At 38.5% G+C, this 26,459-nt stretch overlaps 2 protein-coding genes across 2 annotated transcripts in view; one reads left to right on the top strand and one right to left on the bottom strand.

Moving 5' to 3' along the window:
• The window catches only part of trpc1 (transient receptor potential cation channel, subfamily C, member 1), a 35,609-nt gene extending 28,377 nt beyond the window's left edge, over nt 1-7,232 (top strand). Inside the window, exons 10-13 of the mRNA XM_067435608.1 lie at nt 712-896; nt 1,831-2,032; nt 4,033-4,227; nt 6,800-7,232. Coding sequence (XP_067291709.1) covers nt 712-896; nt 1,831-2,032; nt 4,033-4,227; nt 6,800-7,027 — 810 coding nt within the window. The 3' untranslated portion in view covers nt 7,028-7,232. The remainder of the gene's footprint in view (nt 1-711; nt 897-1,830; nt 2,033-4,032; nt 4,228-6,799) is intronic.
• A 529-nt stretch (nt 7,233-7,761) lies between these two features.
• The window catches only part of pcolce2b (procollagen C-endopeptidase enhancer 2b), a 31,464-nt gene continuing 12,766 nt past the window's right edge, over nt 7,762-26,459 (bottom strand). Inside the window, exons 4-9 of the mRNA XM_067435620.1 lie at nt 22,202-22,326; nt 20,760-20,896; nt 20,461-20,624; nt 16,058-16,141; nt 14,432-14,599; nt 7,762-8,369 (exon numbers count right to left, since the gene is read on the bottom strand). Of these exons, the coding sequence (XP_067291721.1) occupies nt 8,239-8,369; nt 14,432-14,599; nt 16,058-16,141; nt 20,461-20,624; nt 20,760-20,896; nt 22,202-22,326 (809 nt within the window). The 3' untranslated portion in view covers nt 7,762-8,238. The remainder of the gene's footprint in view (nt 8,370-14,431; nt 14,600-16,057; nt 16,142-20,460; nt 20,625-20,759; nt 20,897-22,201; nt 22,327-26,459) is intronic.

Here is a 26,459-nt window from a genome sequence, read left to right as displayed (position 1 = left end):
TAAATGGCTATCCACCTGTAACCACGGCCTTAATGATGCAGAACTTTAAGGCTTTATATAACGTAAACGAATGAGTTTGAAAAAAATTCACCCCCCTCACAGTTGTCATGAGGGTCAAAATTAGCCGTATAGGCAAAAACCACAATTTGTACCAGGCTGTTTTTTCTGCTGTAAAGTTGCCCATTTTAGCATGGGGCTCAATAAGATTCTGCTCCCTTCTGGAGCCTGTCCCTAGCGGCCAGTTGAGGAATTGCAGTTTACATTACTTCCGTATTGGCTTCAAGAGAGATCGCGGGAGTTTGCCGCTTGGTTGGAACCCTATTGTCATTCTAAGGATTTTTATTATTATTCACCCATTAAACTCTTGGATTTTGTCTGAAACCTACTTTTGCAAACTAGTCCGAAAACTTTGGTTTTGTAATTTATTCATTGGTAATTATATATTTACAGTGTATTTTTATGTGGACCCCAATAAGATGAGCCACCACTTAATGAAAACAAAATTTATTTTAAAATAAAATATTTCAATGTTGCCAGGATTTGTTGTAGGCTTCCATTACAAAAGTATTTTAGTTTTCCTGTTGTTTTTGTTTAGTTTTTTTTCACACTGGGACAAGTCAAAATTATTTGTTGTGGTAAACAATAGAACACAGCATTATGGTAATGGATCATAAATTGTATTTGAAACGGTCGGTGTATTTGTCATTGCAGATCTCCATGGGCCAGATGCTACAAGAGTTTGGGAAGTTTCTTGGCTTATTCCTGCTCGTGCTCATCTCTTTCACCATTGGCCTGACGCAGCTGTATGGAAAAGACCCCAAGGATCGATCCACACCCAAAGATAAAAACTGCGAGGGCATCTACTGTCCGCAGCAGAGCAACGACACCTTTCACACGTACTTTGTCTTTCATTTAATTTACACTAATTAGAGACTCAAAGATGTATGCCATAATAGCCTGGTCCTACCAGACTCTCATACATTTAATTTGTACAGAGTCAGGCCACTCTCCATTGATAAGAGACTTCCTGTTGAAGTTTAAAACTATTGGATCCCAGAGTCACTCTGGATCTGCCATAACCAATCGCTAACGTTTGATCGTGACATATGTCATGCATATGTCCAACAACTATCAGCTTAGCATCGCTAGAGTTCGCCTTAGCCAACTCCTTCACCACTAACCGAGCTAGCTGGAAAATCAAACTTTTCCTAAACCCCATGAGGAGGAGGCCCACAACATTATGGCCACAAACCAAACTCTGCAAAAATTGTTCTTGCTCTGGCTTTAACTTCTAGATATTCAGCAGAGTTGCCACAAGGTTGCACCTTCTCTGCCGCCATTACTGAACTACAACTCAATTTAGCGCATGACATCATCGTCATCGTTCTCAGCCACTCCCCCTGTTCGCTGATTAGACATGTTAAAATTTGGCCGGACAAAACCAGCAAATATACCGCAAACCCAGTCAACGTACTGAAGAAAAATTTAAATTAAGCGGAAGTACATAAGTGGGCGGAGCCATGGTAATGCCATTAGTCTTTGAGCAAAAAATATGCAGTCTTTCCTAAAAGGTGTAAAAAATTTAAAGTTAAAGGGGTCATTCATTTTGCATGTAAGTTGTTTTGCATCTTAGTTTCAATAAATGCTCTTCTTGAACTGGGGAGGAAGTTTTGAATTCTGAGATTTCCTCATGATATGACCCCGTTGAAAGGTATTTGACGGCATCTAAAGATTATAAAGATGTGAGGCTCCATAATGTCCATGAAAAGTATAAAAGCTCTGTTTTAATGAAATCTTTTACCTTTATCATTTATCTTTAACTTTCTCTAGGTTTATGGGGACATGTTATGCCCTCTTCTGGTACATATTTTCCCTGGCACACGTGGCTCTGTTCGTGACTAGGATCAGCTATACCGAGGAGCTGCGGTCATTTGTTGGTGCTCTTATCATCGGTACCTACAACATTGTTGTAGTCATCGTTCTCACTAAACTCCTGGTGGCTATGCTGCATAAGAGCTTCAGACAGATTGCTGTGAGTGACCCTTGAGATGATTTGATTTCAAAAATGTGAATGCTATAGGTGCTATCCTAACATGATAGAATTTCTGTAATTGTGTGTTTCCATCAAGTTGAATGAATCAAATTCCGTAGTATCCATCCACCTGAGTTAACATCACATGAATGCAATGGCACAGGTTCTTTACTCCGCCAATGAGATCTTGCACAGTTTAGCTCCACCTCTAATCAAACACACCTGAAGAAGCTAGTCAGGATCTTCAGGCTTCCTAGAAACTTACAGGCAAGTAAGTTTGATTAGAGTTGGAGATAAACTCTGCAGGAAAGTGGATCTCGAGGGCCAGATTTGAGAATCACTGTGCAATGAGTTCTCCAAACCTGATGGGGGTAGTAGAGAGGTTAATGCAGTCTTATTGGTTCTTTCAAGAAGGTCTATCCATAGATATCCATAATAAAGGCTAGATGTCTCGTGCGCGCTGTTGGCCAATGGAGGTTGCCGTCCGCAACTTGCTCAATTTTCAACCGATTTCCAAACTGTTTTGTTTGTTATAAACATCAGAGATGTAGTTATGGCACTACATATTTATGAATAATTATAACCATGGACTTCAATATGAAAGTAACATTGAACAGAACAGACAGGTGCAATAAAAAAGGTATTTATGTTAAATCAATATATGGGCTACTAAAACTGTGTACTGAATGGCAACATGAGAAATTAATTATATATATATATATACACACACACACACACACTTTTATAATAAGAATATCACTATTATAATAAAAGAATTCGTATTTAAAAAAAAATAAAACAAAAAAAAACATGCAAACTAAGTTTATTTTAACTAGACAAAAGATTGGTTGTCATAAAATCGTTATTGGTGTCAATAAAACCTATATAATTGAACAGCTCGATTGTGGTCTCAGTCTTGATAACGTGCACGCAAGTTATAGCCTTGATACACAAGCTGCACGATTAAGTCGTTTATCGAAACGAAAAGCTGCAATTTCAGCGTGTTAAAGCATCCAGATTTGTAGCCATGTTAATAACATTTGTAAGAAACTAAACCATTTGTAAATCCATTGAGATTTAAGCGAGATAAGAGTATTTATGTTCGTACAGATCACTCATCTTACATCAGGTTCCACAGAGCCCGACAGAAAGCTTGCCTGTGACAAGATGGCCGCCGGTGATGACGATGGTGACTCCGCCATAAGACATCTAGCCTTTAATATGGATATCTATGGGTCTATCCATTAGCATTCCTGTTCATTTCAACCAAGTTTAATCAGCTGGCACATATAGAGGGTATGTACTGATGACACTTTCCCGCCGGAACACGCCCCCTCAGCCGGACCGAGTGGCAAAAGAGATGCTGCGTGAATGGACTTAATAGAGGATACTGAGAAAACATTAGTAAATCAAACGACTATATGTTTAAACTAAAGGTTGGAGTCTACATACGTGTTTTCTGAGGTCCAAGGTCACCGCAGCCGTATACCAGGAAGTTTTAGAGCACTTCATGCTTCCTGCTGTGGACCAACCTGGAGATGCAGATTTAATTTTCCAACAGGACTTGGCACCTGCACACAGTGGACAACGACAACCTACATACCCATAGAAAATCTATGGAGTATTGAGAAGAGCAACCTAGGCTCTCATAACACCTGAGCAGTGCCACAGACTGATCGACTCAATGCCACGCCGCATTGCTGCAGTAATTAAGGCAAAAGGAGCCCCAATTAAGTATTGAGTGCTGAACATGCTCATACTTGTCATGTTCATACTTATCAGTTGGCCAAGATTTCTAAAAATCCTTTCTTTGTGCCATGTGACCAATCCCTCAAAATTAAAAACAATGGGAATATTAATGGATATTAATATATAATAGGTATATTATAATGCTTTGGTTCAGGTATGAGTTCAGATACCTCTGGTTACTTCTTTCAGGCAATGAGCAATGGGCAGTGAAGGCATCACTGTTGTACATTGATGACTTGATCTGCTTGCAGAACCATGAAGATAAGGAGTGGAAGTTTGCTCGGGCTAAGCTGTGGCTCAGCTACTTTGATGACAAGTGCACACTGCCTCCACCCTTCAACATCCTCCCCTCACCCAAGACCGTGTGCTACCTGGTGATCAGCATGAGCAAATGGATCTGTTCCCACACATCCACAGGCAAGGTCAAGAGACAGAATAGCCTCAAGGTATGTAAGACTTATGAGAACTTATATTTTGGAAAATCTACCTACTGTACTGTGTCTCTATATTTGCATTTAGTTGTATATGAATAATTGATCGATTTTATGTTAATTTAAAAACTGTTGCTTCTAAAGACAGCCTATCCTTACAGCATTGTACTGGTGCTGGAACAGGTGCTTGGTCAGGGGATTTATGAACCTTACATGCCTACTTTCACCCATATTATAAAAGAATGCCTGTTTTCCCATTAATTTATGTAAAAAATTGTATAGGGTTACTAATGACCCAGGGTGTGTATCAGTGTAAGTATTTTTCTGCACAACAATAATTTGATCTTTGGTGACTGAATAAGTGCAATTCACCTTTAAAGCTGGCAATGTCTGACACACAATGCTGAAGTGATGTTTCACTCATAGGGCCCTATTTTAACGATCTAATCATTATGGTCTAAAGCGCATGGAGCAAATGCACTTTCGGCATGTCCGAATCCACTTTTGCAAATGGTCGGCGTCTGGCACATGGTCCCTATTCTCCTAATGTTTCAAGGGTGTGTTTTGGACATAATGTGCAATAAACCGATCAGTCTCATCTCCCATTCCCTTTAAAAGCCAGTTGAGCTCACGCCATGGCGGATTTGCTATTTTTTTTGGCAGAATTTGTAAGGGGAAAAACTGAATGCTTCTTTAGCGATGAAACGGATCTGCTCGTGCATGAGGTTAAAGCACGCGAGCGGAACATGAACGGGATAAGCCGTTTCCACCAAATATATATTCTCCCTGAACATATATCATGTAGACATTTTTATATTCATGTACACAATATTAATCTTTTAGTAGCCTGATGTCGTCATACTCAATTCTAGTCAGAATATGAGTCTGATACTGCTCCACTGGGCTGTGATTATGGGGTGTGTTTCAACCGAACCAGGAAAGACCTCAATTGGATAGACCTACGACCAATCAGCAATGGAGTAACGCATAACGTTAGTTGTCAAATGTCAACAGAACTCAACTGCACTGTTTTCCCGCGGGTTGTTTTCCATTTCTGCGGGTTAAAGCGATTTCAATTATGTGATATATAGACCCAAGAATGCGAATTTTAGCATGCCACCTTGCCAAAATAACACACATTTTACCCCCCCAAACTCCTTTTTTTTTTCCGGAGAACCCCCCAGAGACGCTGTTGGGCTTGTTTTGGCGGGTTTTGTTGTAAAAACTTGGCAACCCTGTCTGCACGCACACTGGAATAAGTATCGTTAGAAGAAAAATATGAGTGTAAACGTTCTTTGCCGGTGTTGTAAAAAAAGAACTTAAGTACTTACCAACACGATCCTAATTTCTGAGAGAAATAGTGAAGATGAATGCATATACGAACAAGTTCTCCGTTTAGGGTTAGAACAAATTCAACCCAAGAGCCTTTGATGACGTGGATGATTGCGTTACTGCTTATCATCTGTCCATCATCGTCTAAAGCCCGCCCTGACAATTTCATTGGTCCAAACTGTTTCTGTTCGGGCATAATTACTTCTCTTTGGATCAAGTCCAGACCGAACTGTCCGAGCTCAAATGTTGTGGGCGGGGCTGAGTTTGGACGAGTTTACATTTAATCCTTAAATTTATCATATTTAAAAATGTTTGTTTGTGGCTTTACATCCCTGTGTGTATAACAAGCAGAGTGCATTGTGTGTCAATGGCGTAGTCGATTTCATTTGCCTCAAAACAGCAACATGCCATCAATGCGCCTGAACACACCTTGTTTTCAGATGCATTTTCTCCTTAAACAACATGGTGCAGGACGTGAAAATGATAACTGCAGCTGCCTAAAACTAGCAAAAAACTCTTGCGTTGCACCTGGCGCCACATAACGCTGGGTGTATGATAGGGCTCAGTTACCGCAGGCAGAAAACAAAAGAATAGGAAGTATCATCAGCAAAACTTGAAATGGCTCATTGATTTACTGCAGTGCTTAAGTACTAAATGCAATCAAATATTAGTGTCACTGTAACTTGATGGTGGATCTGGTGAAGAAGCTGTCAGCGATCAAAATATTGACTGAAAATTAGTGTTTTGAGAAAATGTTTAAGATGGCGAATATGAATGTACTGAGAAATAAGCTCTGACAGTGATGATGGTATAAAACATCTGCTCAAACTGAACCCTTCCAAGCTTCAAAAGATGAACAAATTATGCTTTATTTTATTCTTTTGTAATTGTTACTCTAATATCAGGAGAGTTTTATATTATCCCAACAGGTAGAGATCCATCCATGTTAGATATAGATCCGGGTCACTAAAGACCCGAATATGTACGAATGATTGGCAAAACATTCATGCATTTAAGGGTTAAACACAAATGTGCCAGGTGATCAAGGTCTTTAGAAGGGCTGGAAAGCTCCAGGTATGTTGGAGTAAAACACTGCAGGATGTTGGCCCTATGAAAAGTGAACACCTCGAAATAGGTTTGTCTGAACATTGATCGAGAACTGGGTCTTGCACCATTTTAGTGGAAAACTGGTGAGCTCTAGAATAGTATGCCTTTAAATCAGTCTACCAATGACCCAGTGACTTTTTGCTTCCAGGAATGGACGAACCTGAAGCAGAAAAGAGACCAGAACTACCAGAAGATTATGTGTTGCCTAGTGCACCGTTACCTGACGTCTACAAGGCAGAAGATGCAGAGCACGGATCAGGCCACGGTAGAGAACCTCAACGATCTGCGGCAAGACCTATCCAAGTTCCGCAATGAAATGAGGGACCTTTTGGGCTTCCGCACTTCCAAATATGCCATGTTCTACCCCAGAAGCTAAGCCATGACCCTTTAGTAAATATGACCCAGCATGCTCAGCAATGCTCTACTTCTTTTTCTTTGGAAGATGTAAGGTGACAAAAAAAGTACTGGGGCTCTACTGGAATTCTATTAAGCTCTGTTTAGAATAAAGCCTCCAGAACCATAACTTATGTAATATTATTGCATCCTACTTGTTTTCTAAAAATGTCATTCTTTTCAAATAAATAACATTTATTATAAAGAAATGTTTTCGATTGATCTTGCTTTAGTTCTTAGTAACTGTTGGAGGGTTTTTGTTTAGCGTTTTAACGTATTACTTAACATATTGTAGAGCAGAGTTCTTCAACCCTGCCCCAGAAGACCCAGAGTGTTTCCAAAATCACATACTATGAGAGTAGGTGCTACATTTGAATTTGAACTTACTTTACAACCGTTAAAAAAGTATGTCAACTGGTAGTTTATTTTTTACGTATACAGCTAAACTCGTCACCATGTGGAGGGGCCTAAATGAGGAGAAAAATAAAAAACTACAATTGTAGAATATGGCCCTTTAAAGAGTTTACTAAGGAGTTAAACATAAGAATAGTGTCCTTCACAGTCAAGCGCTCTGAGCCCTAGGCTATTTTAGAAATAGATGTCCTAACATGTGGACTACCTGAATACTTTCAACAACTTCCCTGAAATCTGATTCGGGGTAAGAATCCAATACATTTACAAAAATACAAATACAAAATAAAACGTGAAGACAATATCTGAAACTTAACTGATAGTGAGCTTTATTTTTCCTCTCATAAAACAAATAATTTATAACTTAACATTCACTTCTAGGAATCGGTTTTTATGAAAATATTTCAATATAATCCAGCATGATTTTAAAAACAGCAAAGGTGTGCTACTAGTTTATTGCCTTTTAGTTCGTCTAACTTTGCTATTGGATCAAAAATCTATAAATATCTTGTAAACTGTGCCGTTCAAAACACCACAATCTTGCTCTTTACAATCCAGTTTTTTCTTTACCTTTCACGTCTTCCTACTCATGCTCTCGCTGTCATTTTGCTGTAAGAAGAGAATAAGGAACCAAGAGAGCCCAACCAGATGTGTGCCACGTGCTTCAACAGTCCTCGGCCTTCTCTGGAGAGGGCGATGAAGGAAGTCGGGACATGCAGGGCAAATATGAAGACATCACACACCAACGTGTGCATTCCGAGGCCATAGATTGTCCGTAAGAGCTCAGCAACGTTTGTTCTTCAGCATGTTGAAGGCCCTCTGGTTCTTGGCCTTGAAAGCCATGATGAAATGATGGGGGGCGATCATTCCACGGCCCTCCTCATCTGCGTGGCCCATGAAGATGTAGTTCAAACCTAGCGACACCACACAGAACAAACCTGAATGCAGTGACGGAACGGCAGAGACATTCAGGAAGGGCTTTGGATCAGCATTTCTCTGGGGCCTCACTCGCACTATACACTCCATATGTTTATATACTACAGTATAAACATATGACAGAGTTTTCTCATGAAAAATTACATATTTTTAGTTTAGCTTTTAACTTTTTATCTTTATCTTTATTAACGTTTATCCTTCTCTCGCATCCTATAACAAATCCTTCCCTTGCAGGTCAAAATCACCCAAAATCCACCCTAAAATGATAAGCTTTCTAGACAATTTAATTTTATTACACTTTTTCTATTTTCAATGCAATTTGTGGAGGTTTTTATAATGTTATACTAGATTTTATCAATAAATAATATAATTTAAGCACATTATTTCAACTTAAATTCCAAATACCTCCAATGCATGCATTGTGGTCAATTTGGGTGTCTCTGCTGGCCTCTTATGGGATTTTTTTTAACTAGATGACCTTATAGCTGTAATAGCAAATGAGCTGTTCCACTGGGTCCTGAAGTCAGTTATCTCTTCAGTATGCATTCAGATACACATGTAGACATTATAAAATAATTTTTGGTAAAGTTTTAGCATTTTTAGTTCATTTTTATCAATTAATTCAAGGTTTTTCTATGTATACGGAAGGATTCCTCACATTCCATTGATTCCTAAGGGGGTCAAATTGACCCATTTATTGAGTGAATTATTTAAAAAGGATTTATTACTATTTTTATTACAACCAATGTGACAAAAATACTAAGATCTCCGTTGAACAAACTAAAAAAAAACTAAAAAATTACAAATTTGTTTAAATTAAAACAAAATGACCCAAGGGAAGGATTAAAGTAATGTATATCATTGTGCCGCTGCACTAATGGTACGGCAGCAAAGTTCCTTGATTAAACAGGAATGAGAGAATAGTTCCTTGACATATCGCAACATTTTTATTATCTTATTACACAATGTAACTACAGAAAAGTAATGTTTAAAATAGGAGAAGTATTGAAACTATTTGGTCATTTTTTTGAGCGAGATGCTAACAGTCTAATCAGAATCAATGATCTATGCTAAGCTATGCTAAAAGTTCTACCGCCAGACCCGGAGGTCGACTGAATGGATTCGAAAACGGTAAAACTCAACTGTTTGACTCTAGGGGAGTTGGAAAATTAAAAGTGGAGTGTTCCTTTAACCCCCTGCTCCCAATTTTTTTTGTGTGAGTGTGCCAAACTCGCATTCGGTTATATTTTACAAAAAAGTGAACATTTCCATAACTCGCTTCCTCTAGGTCTTCGAGGTGTAGTAAAGTTCAGTTTTGGCTGTCAGACTTCACCTGAGTTTTATGGAAATTGCACCGATACTGGTGAGTTCACACAGCAGCAGAATACAGTTGTCAGTCCTGATCTTTTAAAGATCAGCAATAGGATTTAAAGGATTAGTTCATAGATATTTTTCTCACACCCATCTCATCCAAGATGTTCATGTCTTTCTTTCTTCAGTCAAAAATAATTAAATTTTATTGAGGAAGAAAGAAAGACATTAACTGAGATGGGAGTGATTAAAATTTTCATTATGAAGTTAACTAATCCTTTTAATGAAATCTGAGATCTTTCTGTCACCCCCACTGACAGCTACGCTACTACCACTTTCAAGCCCCAGAACTGTTTACGCAATGTCTATTCTGTTGGAGATTAATATTTTAACATGGATTGCTGACACATTGTGAATGCATACAGATGTTTGTGGTTGTGTTTTGTTTTTGGCCTCAGACTATCTTCTGGCATCAGATATTGTCTGCTTCTTCAGTCATACAGGTACTGATTCTACTGTTGTAAAATCCGATAGTAAATGTGCTTTGTCTATTTTTCACTCTTTGCATCACCAAACAGCATTGCGGTAGGCTTACTAGTGTATCTAGTAGGCAGCAGCCAATAAGGGTGAGGAACACTGTTTCCTAAATTCCAATTTGAAAAACCTTAAACCTTGAAGAGCAACTCACTGCTTGGAAATACTTTTATTTTTAGGCTATATATTTTTTAACCATATATTCATAAACCAAAATAGAACCAACCAATCGTATGTTCAGCAAACATTTGTGGAAAGTTTGGATCACTTTTTTTAAAATCTTACAAACAAATAAAGCTCACAGTTGAATTGAGTTAGTTCAATAGCAAACCTGTTGGAAATGATTTCAGTTTGTGGTAACTGACATCATGCTACAGATGCTGTTCTCAGAAATGAAGTGGAAAACAAACTGAAATTATTCCTTTTTTTTTACACACCAAGAAGCAAACAAGCATTACTAACAGGAACATAACTACTTATTCAAAATGAGAGGTTACAATAATGTGTTTTTGCAGATGTGTTTGGCAGATTAAACTGTCTAGCAAATTAAGCCCAAAGTATACTTCACTTTTTATGCATACTTGTTCGTGAAATATCAGGACACAAATGTGCATAATGACATTGATATGACATGGGTATTACAAGGGTGAAATATGAGGACATTAAGCCATGTCCTCACTTTTCAAAATGCTTATAAATCATCCAGGATTAGGTTTTTTTTATAAAGTAAAAATGCAGAATGTTTCCTGTGATGGGTAGGTTTATGGGCAGGGGCAGTGTAGGGGGATAGAAAATGCGGTTTGTCCAGTATAAAAACCATTAAGCCTATGGAATGTCCCCACATTTCACAAAAACAAATGTGTGTGTGTGTGATGTTTGTCATTAGTACCGTACAGACGTACTCTACGCATGCATTTTTTTAACTGCACACAACAGTACAGTGGCTGAGAGAGCTCAAAATGCTGCAACAGAAGAAAACATCTTCATCAGTTTGACAACGAGCTGCAAATACTCACAATGCAACCAAATACAGAAATGTTCCACAAATACTCACAACACAACCAAATACAGAAATGTTATAAAAATACTCACAACGCAACCAAATACAGAAATGTTATACAAATACTCACAACGCAACCAAATACAGAAACGCGCTGCAAATACTCACAACGCAACTAAATACAGAAACATGCTGCAAATACTCACAACGCAACTAAATACAGAAACATGCTGCAAATACTCACAACGCAACCAAATACAGAAACATGCTGCAAATACTCACAACGCAACTAAATACAGAAACGAGCTGCAAATACTCACAAAGCAACTAAATACAGAAATGAGCTGCAAATACTCACAAAGCAACTAAATACAGAAACGAGCTGCAAATACTCACAACGCAACTAAATACAGAAACATGCTGCAAATACTCACAACGCAACTAAATACAGAAACGAGCTGCAAATACTCACAACGCAACTAAATACAGAAACATGCTGCAAATACTCACAATGCAACCAAATACAGAAATGTTCCACAAATACTCACAACACAACCAAATACAGAAATGTTATAAAAATACTCACAACGCAACCAAATACAGAAATGTTATACAAATACTCACAACGCAACCAAATACAGAAACGCGCTGCAAATACTCACAACGCAACTAAATACAGAAACATGCTGCAAATACTCACAACGCAACTAAATACAGAAACATGCTGCAAATACTCACAACGCAACCAAATACAGAAACATGCTGCAAATACTCACAACGCAACTAAATACAGAAACGAGCTGCAAATACTCACAAAGCAACTAAATACAGAAACGAGCTGCAAATACTCACAAAGCAACTAAATACAGAAACGAGCTGCAAATACTCACAACGCAACTAAATACAGAAACATGCTGCAAATACTCACAACCCAACTAAATACAGAAATGAGCTGCAAATACTCACAACGCAACTAAATACAGAAACATGCTGCAAATACTCACAACGCAACTAAATACAGAAACATGCTGCAAATACTCACAACGCAACCAAATACAGAAACATGCTGCAAATACTCACAACGCAACCAAATACAGAAACACGCTGCAAATACTCACAATGCAACTAACTACAGAAACATGCTGCAAATACTCACAACGCAACTAACTACAGAAACATGCTGCAAATACTCAAAACGCAACTAACTACAGAAACATGCTGCAAATACTCACAACGCAACCAAATACAGAAATGTTCTACAAATACTCACAATGCAACCAAATACAGAAGTGTTATACAAATACTCACAACGCAACCAAATACAGAAGTGTTATACAAATACTCACAACGCAACCAAATACAGAAACACACTGTAAATACTCACAACGCAACCAAATACAGAAACACGCTGCAAATACTCACAACGCAACTAAATACAGAAACGCGCTGCAAATACTCACAACGCAACTAACACAACGCAACTTGCAGCTCGTTTCAAATACTCACAACACAACCAAATACAGAAACATGCAGCAAATACTCACAACACAACCAAATACAGAAACGAGCTGCAAATACTCACAACACAACCAAATACAGAAACGAGCTGCAAATACTCACAACACAACCAAATACAGAAACGAGCTGCAAATACTCACAACACAACCAAATACAGAAACGAGCTGCAAATACTCACAACACAACCAAATACAGAAACGAGCTGCAAATACTCACAACACAACCAAATACAGAAATGTGCTACAAATACTTAGCCTGACAAGCCAGACCCACATCAAGATGTTTGGTCTGGAAACTCACCATAGACAGGGCTCAATCCGAGGGGCGGGATAAACGGTTGTCTTTCAAAATCCCTCTGCACACGATAGGATAGCGCTACAACCAACCAGAGCAACGAAGGTGAAACAGAGCTTGTTGATAAATTAAACATTCACCGTATCCGGTCGGCTAAACTCCGAACACATCTTCCCTTTTTAAAGGTCCTGTTCTTCGCGATTCCATCTTTCAAACTTTAGTTAGTGTGAAATGTTGCTGTTGGAGCATAAATAATACCTGTAAAATTATAAAGCTTAAAGTTAAATGCCAAGCGAGATATTTTATTTAAACAGAAGTTCCCTTTCAAAGCCTACAGCGAACGGCCGGTTTGGACTACACCTCTGCACTTCCTTCAGGAATGACGTCACTAGAACCGTTTGTTGACTAACCCTCCGCCCACAAGTACACGCAAAATAGGGGGCGTGGTCTTGTTGCTCTCCCACGTGGAGAAGAGCGGCATTCAGCGCTTGCATCTCCCCGTTATGGTAAGAGGCGGGACCTTTCCGGGCAAAGTGCGCTAAGCTGCTGTCCAATCACAAGACGGGAAGCGCTGGCCCAATCAGAACTCGTTACGTATTTCTGAAGGAGGGACTTCATAGAACAAGGAAATCATCAGGCCGTTTTTAGGACAGAGAAAACAGCGGTGTACAGATAAGTAAATTGTGTGAAAAATACTGTGTTTTTTTACACGCGAAACATGAACTCATGTTATATTGCACACTGTAAACATAATCAAAGCTTCGAAAACACGCGAAGAACGGGACCTTTAAGAATGACTTCAGTGCCGTTCTTTGTTCTTTTCTCAGAGAGAAGCTTAACTCCAAGTCTTCCAGAATCGCAGTCAAAGCTGATTCGAAAGACCGCCATTCGCCAGTTTCTGTGTTTACTAGAAGCACTCAAATGCAACTCGGCCGTCGTCATTATGGCCCCGCCCGCCGACTCTATACACGATGTGATTGGCCCGTCCAGAGTGACAGGTATACAGCTCAGAAGAGTATTGAGTGTTCCTAGACGACACTTTCGGGCAGATTAAATTTGCTGCCGCTAGGGTGCGTCTAGATTTCTAGGCTAACAAATACTCACATTGCAACCAAATACAGAAATGTGCTCAAATCTGATAAAGATGTTTTCTTAATTTGCCGTTTTTTTCTATATGCATGTGTTTTCTTCAGTTGCACCGTGTCGAGCTCTCTTGGCCACTATACAACAGTGCCCCAGGGCCATTGATTCATGAGGTGGTCGAAGAATGAATGCAAGAGACAGAATCATGTGTATGGTACAACAACCACAACTGTTCGAGCACACTAGTATACGTTGGGCTTAAGTGTTACTGTTTACAGCAAGCTTGAGGCAGGCACTTACCTCGTCTGACATAGGGGCACTTCTTGCAAAGGATGATAATCTTTGTGCTCATGGTTTTGCCAGCCTGTTGGATAGCAAGGTTACCTTCCTTGTAGACATTGATTATGGAGATTGTGGCGTACATGCTACCTCCTCGCGTTACAGCAGTGATAACGGTTCCAGTGATCACTAAAAGGTAACAAAAATAAAGACTATTTTTAGCTTTAGAGACCATCACAATTAAAATTTAGACTGAATTATCCTTATTAGGGAGCTTTTTTTATTTCTGTATTTTTTAGCAGTGTTGGGGAAAATTACTTTTAAATGTAATCCGTTGCAATATTGTCTTACTTTCTGATTTTTTTTGTTATTTAGTTACTTTTTATGGAAGGTTCAGTTTTTCAGGAAAGTTCAACAGTCTAATTTCAGCAACAACAAAAAAAAAAAACAATTGAAAATGAAACATTTATTTAATTTTTATCTTAAGTCATTTTAGCTTGTTAGTATGGTTGAAATGGATCATCGAAGGTCAGTAGTAAAGACTGGCCAATAAAGTCAGATAAAAAAAATATATAGTATATTTGTGTTATTTAACATTTAATTAATACAGGTTTGTGAAATATTCAGTTTTTATTCAATTTAGGAATTTTAGGAATACTGAATCTGTTTTTGTCAAAGTGTGATGAGTAAATGCATGCTCACATTTAGTCTAGAACTACAATAAAACAAAGACTCTGCACTCTTTCTTGGGGGACAAATGATTTCTTGGGGGACAAATGGGGACAGGAAAGGTATCAACCAATCCATGGGAAAACCATGTAACTTGTGTTACTCAGATATTTTAGTGTAAATTTTAAAGTAGAACATTACTAGTTACTTGAAAAAGTAACCTGATTACGTAACTCGCGTTACTTATTAATAATGCATTACCCCCATCCCTGTTTTTAGTACTTCAAACTAAATAGTTTGTTTAAAAATGGTAAATTTAGGTTATGTGAAATATGGCTTGAGCCCATTATTTGAACATTTATTTTCATAAACTTGTGTTTATCTGTTTCCGCAGTACATAAAGGATGTGATTAAATCAATTTGACTTAATGCGCATGTAATTTTCCATCTTCGTTCACATTCTGGTCTTGTTTTTCAACGTGACTCTGGTCTCCAACCACAGGATTCCCCCATATGCAAATCCAAGTAAACAGCAGAAATCATAATGAAATATCTGCCCGCTCCTGGATGTGAACATAGCAGACCTGTTCCAGGGGCAGCGACTGCGGCCAGAGAGCTCAACTGAATCAACACTCACATTTAGCAACGGTTTATCCACAGTCCACTGCAGTCTATTTACACTAGACTACTGTATCCCACACACAAATCCACTGTGCTGAGGGCAAAAAATGCTCAAGGAATCTTTTGAAACACGCTGACGCAAACCAGCAGGCCAAAGATAGCATGCTGAAAAAAAAGCCATGAAAACATGCATCTTGTGAAGAGTACAAGATTATAGACTAAATGTGAACAATCCCTGCTTGTTTTCACTTATTCTGATGCCACCCACCCACAAGTTCCCACCTCATTTCACACTTTTGTGTGTTTGTCTTCATGTGTCAGCAAAAAAGTTAGTATCAACTTCAGTGCTGCTCTTACCAAAGTTGCTGGAACAGTAGTGGCTCTCAGGGGTTCCCTTCCGTTTGCATTTCTGTTGACACAGCGCTGCAGAGTACTTCAAAGCTGGAGAGGAGAGCAGAGATAGCAAAAAAAAAAAAAACTTCAAAAAGTAGTTTTACTGTAGCATGCTGACTCTGAGCCAGCAGAGTTTGTCTTTTAATATGTGCATGAAGAAAGTGTGGGTTAGGTTTAAGCTCTGGAAATTGGATATTGAAGCCAAAATCAAAGAACAAAAGGATGGAAAGTTGCCTATATTTCCTGTCTGTCGATTACATGTTTATTTATAAAATGAAATAATTCAATTTTGATTAAATAATATCAGTACATTTTTTCAAAAGCTTTTCTGCTTAGATTGCCACAGGCAAGAAACGCAAGATCTCATGTATAAAATATTTTGGCTGATTAGATCATGATTTCAGCTTCCAACCGCATTGTAGCAGTGTTGTACTCTATTAAACGATTTTTAAAATACTTTAACAGTGTTTAAATGAATTTAACAGTATTCTCAGATTTTGTATGGCACATTTAGAAGACATTTACAAAGCTCACAAAGTTTGGGGTCTGTAAGATTTTGTAATGTTTTTAAAGAAGTCTCTTCTAACGCTGCATTTATTTGATCAATACAGTAAAAACAGTAATAATGTGAAATATTATTACGCTTTAAAGTTACTATTCTATTTAAAGGTACCATGGCATGAACATTTTATTTTATGAGGTTTTTCAACATTAATATGAGTTCCCCTAGCCTGAATATTGTCCTCAAGTGGCTAGAAATTTGGATCGGTGTAAACCGAGTTCAGGCTGTCTCTCTATGCCTTTGAGAAAATGAGAGCTCAGATGAGCTGATCTTGAATTCTCCTGTTATGACGTCATACCAGGAAAGGTTACCGCCGCTCCCTCTGCTTTGTCCGCCCAGAGAATTAGTAGACAATGGGTTCAGTTTATCAGTCGCAATGTCAGCAGCTCAGGCTTTACCATATGGATTCGACAGCACCACCACAAACAGTGAGTAACAGTGTTCATTTATGCCTGATCTGGAATCAGTGAGTTCTGATGTGTAGCTAATCATTCAAGTTCAAACAGCCGCTGGCCGTCTTGATGCATCAGTGAATCAAGCCAGTGACTAAAACGATCAACTTCACGTTGTTTCTGTTAGTAGCATGAAACAAATCTGTTATTTATATGATTTAACTACAGAGAGCGATCAAAGAACACTCTTTATAATGTTCGGATTGGTCAACCACACGTATTGTGGTGCCCGGACAACTTATTTCATTGGAGGCAACGAGATTTGCAAGAATACTTTTCTGTTTCTTATGGGGTGTTTCCATAAACACCAAAGTTTGTCGTTTTGTGTTCATTCTAAGAACACACACACGTTATCTCATGTTTAGACCTTCCCATACCTACCTTTTGTTTTTAACTGTCGTTTTAATTGTAATATTTAGCATCATATCACTTGCCAAAAAAAACCATTACTATAATGAGCTTTTAGTTGGTAATGTTAGCATTTGCTACCCTTTAATATTAGTAGGCCTGTCACGATAACAAATTTTGCTGGACGATAAATTGGCCAAGAAATTATTGCGATAAATGATAATATTCTCGTTCTGAGACCATTTTCATCTAAAATAATGATAATGGCATAAAAATCCAGTTACACCTTTTCAAAGATCAATAAACTTTAATTTCTAAAGACTATTTAACACTATAAATAGAAAACATTTTAAAGAACCACAATAAATGAACAAAACAACCAAAAACAATAAAAGCATGGACTCTCAGTCTGTTTAAAAAAATGCACTTGAATAAGTACCAAAAACAATAAATCAAATGGATGAAAACTGCAGTGGATGATTGTGTTTTAGGAGCATATTAGCAGCGGTTCGGTTTGTATCACGGTTTTAGGGTCACAGTTTTCCGTTCTGTACGGTTCTTGTTTTTTGTTTTTTTCTTTTAATCCAGAAATGTACTTCAGCATATGATATATTATTTATCCACAATTTAGGATACAGTATTAAAAAAAATTGTTACATCATAGCCTAATCATGCACAAGCTGAACTTGACCATCTCTGAGGAAAGTGATATTTTGATACAGCAAGAGAGAAGACATTAATGACATGCGTTTCATTTATTTGGCAAAAAAAGGAGAATGTGTCTTGCTATCTCTACAGGAACTCATGTGCCTTTTTAGCACACAAAGATTGAACGGAAGAATTAACTTGCATTTATTAAACTTCAGTGTAACTTTAAGCCTCGTTTATACACGACGCGTCCGCTCGAGCGCGAGGGTGCGCGCGGCACAAATGATGTCAACGCGGAGTGCGTGAGACCCCATTTTGCTTGGCGTTGTGCACGTCAAATTTCATAACTTTGTGTGTGGCTCCGCAACCGAAGAGCCATGAGTTCCAGACGAATCTGCTGGCCGAGAATGACGTCTCATCACGCTGCACCAGGTCTGCACATCGAGTATAAACACCTCCCCAAACGGACGAGGCGCGCGCAGTCAACGAGAGAGACGAGGAAAACAAAAAAGCATGCAAATGGCAATTATCGCGGCGGGAAAAATTATCGAGCTCATTTTTTTTATCGTGCGATTTATTGATTTATCGACTATCGCGACAGGCCAAATTATTAGTAGTATGCGGTCCGATTTTTCCAGTTGCGTCTGTCGTTACTAGCAACCATGCAGCTTTACAGGGGGTATGGCTTATCTAAATGAGATGTAAATGAGCCCTATTGTCACTCCCAGCAGGTGAGAACAGGTGAGAAGTCCAATTCAAATCCAACATTCAAATCCAAGCTCTGTAACTAGCCTCGCGATAACTGCCATCTGCAGTAGCCTACTACAGTACTGAAGGTGGCCGTTGTCGCGAGGTTAGTGTGTGAGGTCAGATGACGAGTGACAACGCGGGAAAAAAACAAAACAGAGACGGATGATGAACGTAAGACGGAAGGCTCCCCTGCCAAAAAACCAAAACCCCTGTGTAAATATCGTGATCAATGGGACAGCGAATTTAATATTCTGAAGAGGAGCAGGTGGGGGACAGTCACGCGTTTTGTAAGTTTTGTAACTGCGACTTCAGTATCTCACATCCGCATCGTGTGCGACAGCGGAAGATCTTTTAAAGTGACAGTAACCATCTATAATGACAATGTAAAGAACAAAAGTAATTGCTCACTAAAATATGCTCTGCTCTTGACTAAATATCTTCAGTACCTTTAATAAGGATTAATCTATATATAATTCCTAACTTATGCAGTGCAAACTGATAACAATTTATTTATATTTCCTACTTGTTATACAGATAGGAAGAGCACAGGTACAAATTAAATGTATTATTATTATGGGATAATGTGAGGATTTATGCCGTAGTCCGTAAAGGATGTGATGAAGGTATTTTCACTTTCATTAATTTTCAGGTCTTGTTTCACAATGTGACTGTGGTCTTATTTTTAGATCCAATGCACATTATTTAGCATTATTTTCCCCAATAATATTAACTAGAGTCTGTTAAATATCCATTTTGTTTTAGGTAAAAACTCTCTACATTGTGTTTAATTCTATGAAAATGTCTTAATCCTGTGCAATTTTGCTTGTGCAGTAAATTTTTGTTTTAATGCACAATGTCAGATTGTCAGTGACCTCTTGTTATTTTTGTTCCATCTCTCATTGTCATGCTTGAATTGAGTGATCTTGGCACCAGCATCAGATTACTTTCCACTACATCTTCAGTCCATTCTGTCATATCTAATGGACCGGACACGTGTTTGTAACAGATGTCCAATACGATTACACATTGCCTCATATGACGGCAGTTTCATAAGATGTCAAAAAGCTTACAGACTAATTTCTAATTAGACTAATTTCGGCGCACAGAAAGTGGCACAGCGCACCAATATTGAGATCTCTTTCGCGCTTGAACGGACAATAACACACATAATTATGTCAAAATGGCAGGTTTGTTGTGTATTGAATATGTATTGAAAGTGATGGCCGATTTCAAAACACTGCTTTATGAAGCATCGAACCTTGAATCAGTTTATGAATCAGTGTATCGAATCGAATTATGAATCAGTGAATCAAATCAGCGGTTCGGATCGCCAAAGTCACGTGATTTCAGCAGTTTGGCGGTTTAACAAAGCTTCGAAGCTTCAGAAAGCAGTGTTTTGAAATAGACCATCACCATATAAGTCGTTTTAAAAAGTAGTTTTTAATCATTCAAGCATGAAAACCTATTATAGTAGACCCTACAAAACAAAATCAAGACTGTAAAAGGGCATAATATGGCCTCTGACAACCCCTATAATGTAGGCTAACATTAAACTCAGCAACTACATACAGTTTGATTAGGGAGCAAGTTTTGTTGGTTGTACTTACGTATAGCTCTGGTGGTAGTGGGTGGTGCTGTCGTGGTTGGTGGAACGGTTGTGGAGGGAAACTTCTTGGGTCTAAATTTATAATGACCAATAAAGCCGTCGGCTGTTAAACTGAGATCTGAGAGGAACTGAATGAAGAGCTGATTCCCCTCTGAGAACACGGGCCTAAAGCAGAGAGACACACAGAATGTGAAGCGCAAATAAAGAAGTATTGCTAATAGCATCATGATTATATCTTGAATATAGAGCAAAGGGCTGATGTAATACATTTGATTTGATATATGATGCTTTGATACATACGCTGGTGGGCTGTCTCCACAATATTTCCCAATTCTTTTAGCATCGTTGATTTCTCCACCATTAAAAATTGCTACATAATCGTAGCGGCAGTAGTTGTCCCTCTCCACATCGAACTTCTCAAATTTCACCTCTATAATCTGTGAAAAAGGACAACTGTTTTAGCTAAATGAGAAAAATATGATTACGGAATCCATGCAATACACTTTTAATCAATGGTACTTGATGTAATTAATTTCTGTAGTTACATTTATAATTACACTGTTGAGACTTCCCTTACACCTAACCATTAAACTTACCCACACCACCACACCTGTACACACCTTTACCCACCTTTATCCACCTCAATATCAGCAAAAGTGTTTTGCATTACAATATGAACACAGTAAGTACGATGTACTTATTTTTTTATGTAAGTACAAAGTAGTTAAGGCCACCTAATATAAAGTGGGACTCACGCAACTCTAGTTGGCACAGGCTTATAGGTCCTTTAACTACCTATTTGTAACCCCGTCGTCATCTTTTGGGTACAGCTGATTGGTTCCTGCTGTATCAGTAGCCAATGAGCTTGCATGCTCAACAATCAAATACTCGGGTAGCATTTGCCTTAGCAGTGCAGCGTACTTTAAGAAACCCTCCACCTTCCCCTGCTCCACCAGTATAGATCTGCTACGGGTAATTAATGTATGCGCTATTGTACAGCAGCAGCGTATCTTACTAGATCACAGCAGCATGTCGTGTATGTATTGGAAGTAGCAAGTCCCGTACTTGCTCTGTAGCAGAAGCAGCAGCAATAAAAGCAGCAGCAGCGGTGTAGCAGATCTATTCCGCCAATACCAAACATATTAACATTGTCATACCCATTACCAAGCCAAACACTCTGACAGTTGTCATGAAATAATTATATAACTACTACAATTTTTCATGAGACCAAACAGTGCATGATTAAATGCAACACAAAGCATAATTACTGCATTCAAAATATTTGTATATTGCATTATACATAAAGGCTTTAAGTAAAATGTTGCCAAACTGTGCTATCTACTGAAAACAATGGTGTCATTTTTCAGCGCAAGCCAGTTCAATGTTGATTCAAACCAGTTCAGTAACATTGTCAATGTAGCAAAGTTAGGGTGTGTTCACACTTGGCAGGTTTGGTTCAATTAAAACAAAAGTGCTAAGTGTCAATAAGTGTGAATGCTGCCATCCAAACCCTGGTGCGCACCGAACAAGAGTCTGCTTCCAAACAAACTCTTGTGCCGTTATTTTTGGTCCGTAGTGAAAGAACCAAGAGAACTGAAGTACAGGTGTGAACACACCCTTAGTGTCTTTATTCAGATCAATTCAGTTCAGTTGCAGTCAGTGCATAAACTGCCATACTTTTTTTATTTTTTTAGTAGCCAAGTTAAGGATGACATTTTTTTAAAAATGAACAGTGACTCTACCTGGTTTTTCGGTGCTACTATATGCCAAGAACACGTGACTCCAGCAGGATAGTCTTTCTCTGGCCAGTTAGGGGTCTTGAAGGTTCCTGATGGCTTCATTAATCTCCCACCACAGTACTGATCCCCTGTAAACATCCATTCAGACAGGCATTTAGGAAATGTTTCCTCCTTTAAACTCCACGAGAGAAACACTAAACATAGACCAAGCATCCAGTGTGAGGTCGTTCACCCCTAATTAAAAGGAATGCATGAGATAATTGCACAGCACCATCATTGGCGGACTCTAAAATGTACTTTCCTACAGTCTTGTCATTATGAGAGAGTTTGCAGACTTTTTTTGACCCCAGCATGCAGTTCCTGCCTTAATCCTTACACAGCTGGCCAAACCCTTTATCCAGAGTTGATGCTTCTAGAACGGTATCTCCCCGAAAGCAGTGTGCATTGATTTTAATGCTTAAATGTTAAAAGGTGCTAAGCCTATTTTTCCACCAGAAAATATGATGAAAGTGCATTATAAATCTCTCTGTGTGAGACTTAGAGAAAAAGAGAAAAAGGCTTTTTGGTCGCCATGCTGTACTAAAATTACTTAATGTTACTAGACCCGTCATAAATGTGCTCTCCTTTTCCAATCACTTCCAGTCAGACAGCCCTAACCAAAAATAATAATCAACAGACGCATAAGAAATAGAAATATACAGTTTTAAAGAGAATAAAAATAATAGATGGATGGATGGATGGATGGATGGATGGATGGATGGATGGATGGATGGATGGATGGATGGATGGATGGATGGATGGATGGATGGATGGATAGATAGATAGATAGATAGATAGATAGATAGATAGATAGATAGATAGATAGATAGATAGATAGATAGATAGATAGATAGATAGATAGATAGATAGATAGATAGATAGATAGATAGATAGATAGATAGATAGATAGATAGATAAAATAACAATAACCATAGATAAGAACAAAGGTAAACTAAAAAGATTAAAAAGATGATGCATGGATAAGATAAGTTGCGATCAGTTGGACGTACAGTGGTACAGTGCTCATTCAGTAAACGCACACCTAAACAGATGTGTTTTGAGTCTGGATTTGAATGTGGCTACTGTTGGAGCACATCTGATCTGTTCAGGAAGCTGGTTCCATTTGCGGCTGGCATAATAGCTAAAAGCAGACTCTCCTTGCTTTGAGTGAACTCTTGGTATTTCTAAGTGACTTGATCCTGCTGATCTGAGTGATCTGTTGGGTTTGTATTTAATCAGCATATCTGCAATGTATTGAGATCCCTGCAGCGTTCTGTATGATGTCTAATGGTCTTTTGGGGAAGGCCGGTGAGAAGACCCTTTACAATAGTCCACTGGTGATGAAAGCATGAACGAGTTTCTCTAAGTTTTGCCTGGTGACAAAGCATCTAACTCTTGCAATATTTTACAGATGATAGTATGGGTTTGATAATAGTATGCACACTATAACGTCCATGTCCAGAAAGGGAATAAAAACATCATGTGAAAACACATAAGTAGTCCATATGTGACATCAGTTGGTTAATTAGAATCTCTTGAAGCATCGAAAATACATTTTGGTCCAAAAATCACAAAAACTGCGACTTCATTCAGCATTGTCTTCTCTTCCTTGTTTGTGTTCAAACCTCAAATAAAGATTCAAACGGTTATGAATCAGTGAATCGGTCAATGATTCGGATCGCATGCCAAACTGCAAAACTACTGAAATCACGTGACATTGGCAATCCGAATCATTGACCGATTCATTGATTCATAACCGTTTGAATCTTTATTTGAGGTTTGAACACAAACAAGGAAGAGAAGACAATGCTGAATAAAGTCTTTTTGGACCAAAATGTATTTTCGATGCTTCAAGAGATTCTAACTAACTAACTGATGTCACATATGGACTACTTTGATGATGTTTTTATTCCCTTTCTGGACATGAACAGTAAAGTGTGCATACAGTACACTTAGATACGCTAAATATAAAATATCTTAAACTGTGTTCCGAAGATGAACGGAGGTCTTACGGGTGTGGAACAACATTAGGGTGAGTCATTAATGACATCAATTTCATTTTTGGGTGAACTAACCCTTTATGGTCTCCTATACTCATATAATAACTTCTCCCTTCTAAGCTACCTGAACCATTTGAGGACCATCCCAGAGAGCCCAACCCAGTTTTCCAGCCTGTCTAGAATTATTTTGTGGTCAACAGTGTTGAATACAGCACTGACATTGAGTAGTAACAGAATTGATGTTTTGCTTGTATCAGTATTTAAGCGAATATCATTTATAATCTTTATGAGTGCTGTCTCTGTGCAGTCATGCAGTTGGAAAACAGTTTGAAAACTGTCAAAGTATCTGTTTGAGTTTAAAAATTTGTTCAGGTGACTGAAAACAACTTTTTCAATGATCTTGCCTATGAAGGGGAGATTTGAGATTGGTCTGTAGTTGCTCAATATGGAGTTATCCAGATTTCTCTTTTTCAGAAGAGGCTTAACTATTGCACTTTTGAGGGAGTTTGGAAAAGTCCCATAGAGAAGTGATGAGTTTACCATAGGAGATCTGCATCTAAACAGTTAAACACACTTTTGAAAAAAGAAGTGGGCAGTGTGTCAAGGGCGCAGGTTGATGTTTTAAGGTGCTGCACCGTTTCTTCTAAAATTTATCTGACTGACCCCAGAGCAACTCAAGGATGTGCTGATCGCCTTTCTGATATTATTGATTTTTTCAGAGAAGGAAGCAAACTCACAAATATTTTAAGTGGTCATTAATGGACCATAATTATTGCACAAATAGTATTTAGTACCAAAAGATCTCCTTAAAATATTCAATAAATATTATTAAACTAAAATATTGTTTATTTAATAACATTTATTTAATAGAAAATGAGTTAAGGTGTACGGTCACATTTGACTATGATAGTAAGGAATACCTCATGGCTAAATACAATAAGAGCATAACATTAATGTTTACAATGTTGCATCTCCATCACTCTAAATTTTAAAATGATACTGTAAATGCGGTTGATGTAATAATCTGTACTGTTTACCAAAAATTGCTGCTAATACCTGTATAGTGAAGCTGTTGTCTATTAAAATGTATTGACCCAGCGATGGTTTGTTTAGCACTATTGAGAGCGCCGTTATCACGTGACCGCGCGTGCTGACGCAGGATGAACGCATGTCGCAACTCTGTTATTCAACGTCTCTGGTTTTAACTGTTATGCCACACTAAATGCGCCAAAACGCTATTTGAATTTCATATTAAAACTTCTTTTTAAATTTAAAGCTTAGACTTTGTTTCATATCAAAAACAATTTGGTTTTTCTTGGGCAGTGACACGTTGAGACCGAGCCTGAACATGTGTCTCACAACAAATGTGCGAGAGTTGGCAACCCTGAGACTTAAGCCTAGTTCAGACTGCACGATTTTCAAACTCGTCGGGTCACTGCTCTATTCACACTGCATGACTATCTGGGGTATCATTCAGTCACTGCTGTGTTCACACTGCACGATGGTTTGACGACAGAGGAGTTCACACTGCATGACTGAACTAGAGGAAGAATCGCCGACAACGCTCTCTCTCTCCGGTGCGCAAACTACGTTTCCCAAACACACGTGCGATGTGACAAGTAAACAACGCGAGATCACACGTGCGTCAGAATGGAGTTCTCGCGCGAGACTTGGAATTGTTATTAAAAATGATAAACTGCACAAAGTTTGCTTCAAATTGTATGTGCGCTGATTTGTGGAAAAAAAGAAAAAAAGATTATGGCGGAATAAATTGTTGGAGAGACAGAGGGAGCCAGGATTGTGTTCTGCAAAGACAGTTTGAGGTAAATAAACTATTTTGTAATGTGCTGCTGCTGTGGCTGGATGTGCAAATGTTTGGCCTTTGTTTCTGTTTGATAGAATCATAGACCGTAAAAAAATATGGACGACTCGACATCATCCGTTTCCGCTTGGCAGATTTGAAGCTTTCAGGCGCCCTTGCACGGCGCGGACATCTTGGGACCGAGTCTGCGCAGTAGCGATTTCGGGACCGGAGTTGCGCAGTAGAGCGCAGGAAGTAGAGCAGGAAGTACAGCCGCGATATCAAAAGCCCGCCCACACTCTCGCAGATGCAGAACAATTAATAATGTTGGTGTGAAATAAACAGTTATGGAAATGTAGAAATTAAAGCTAAAGCTCTAATCTGCTCCCAAAAATTTCGAAAAAAGTCCGTTAGTGCCTCA

The sequence above is a fragment of the Pseudorasbora parva genome, chromosome 24 (genome assembly GCF_024679245.1).
Source record: "Pseudorasbora parva isolate DD20220531a chromosome 24, ASM2467924v1, whole genome shotgun sequence".
Taxonomy (NCBI): domain Eukaryota; kingdom Metazoa; phylum Chordata; class Actinopteri; order Cypriniformes; family Gobionidae; genus Pseudorasbora; species Pseudorasbora parva.
The sequence above is the reverse complement of the archived record's forward strand: the minus strand, read 5'-3'. Positions and strand labels throughout refer to the sequence as shown.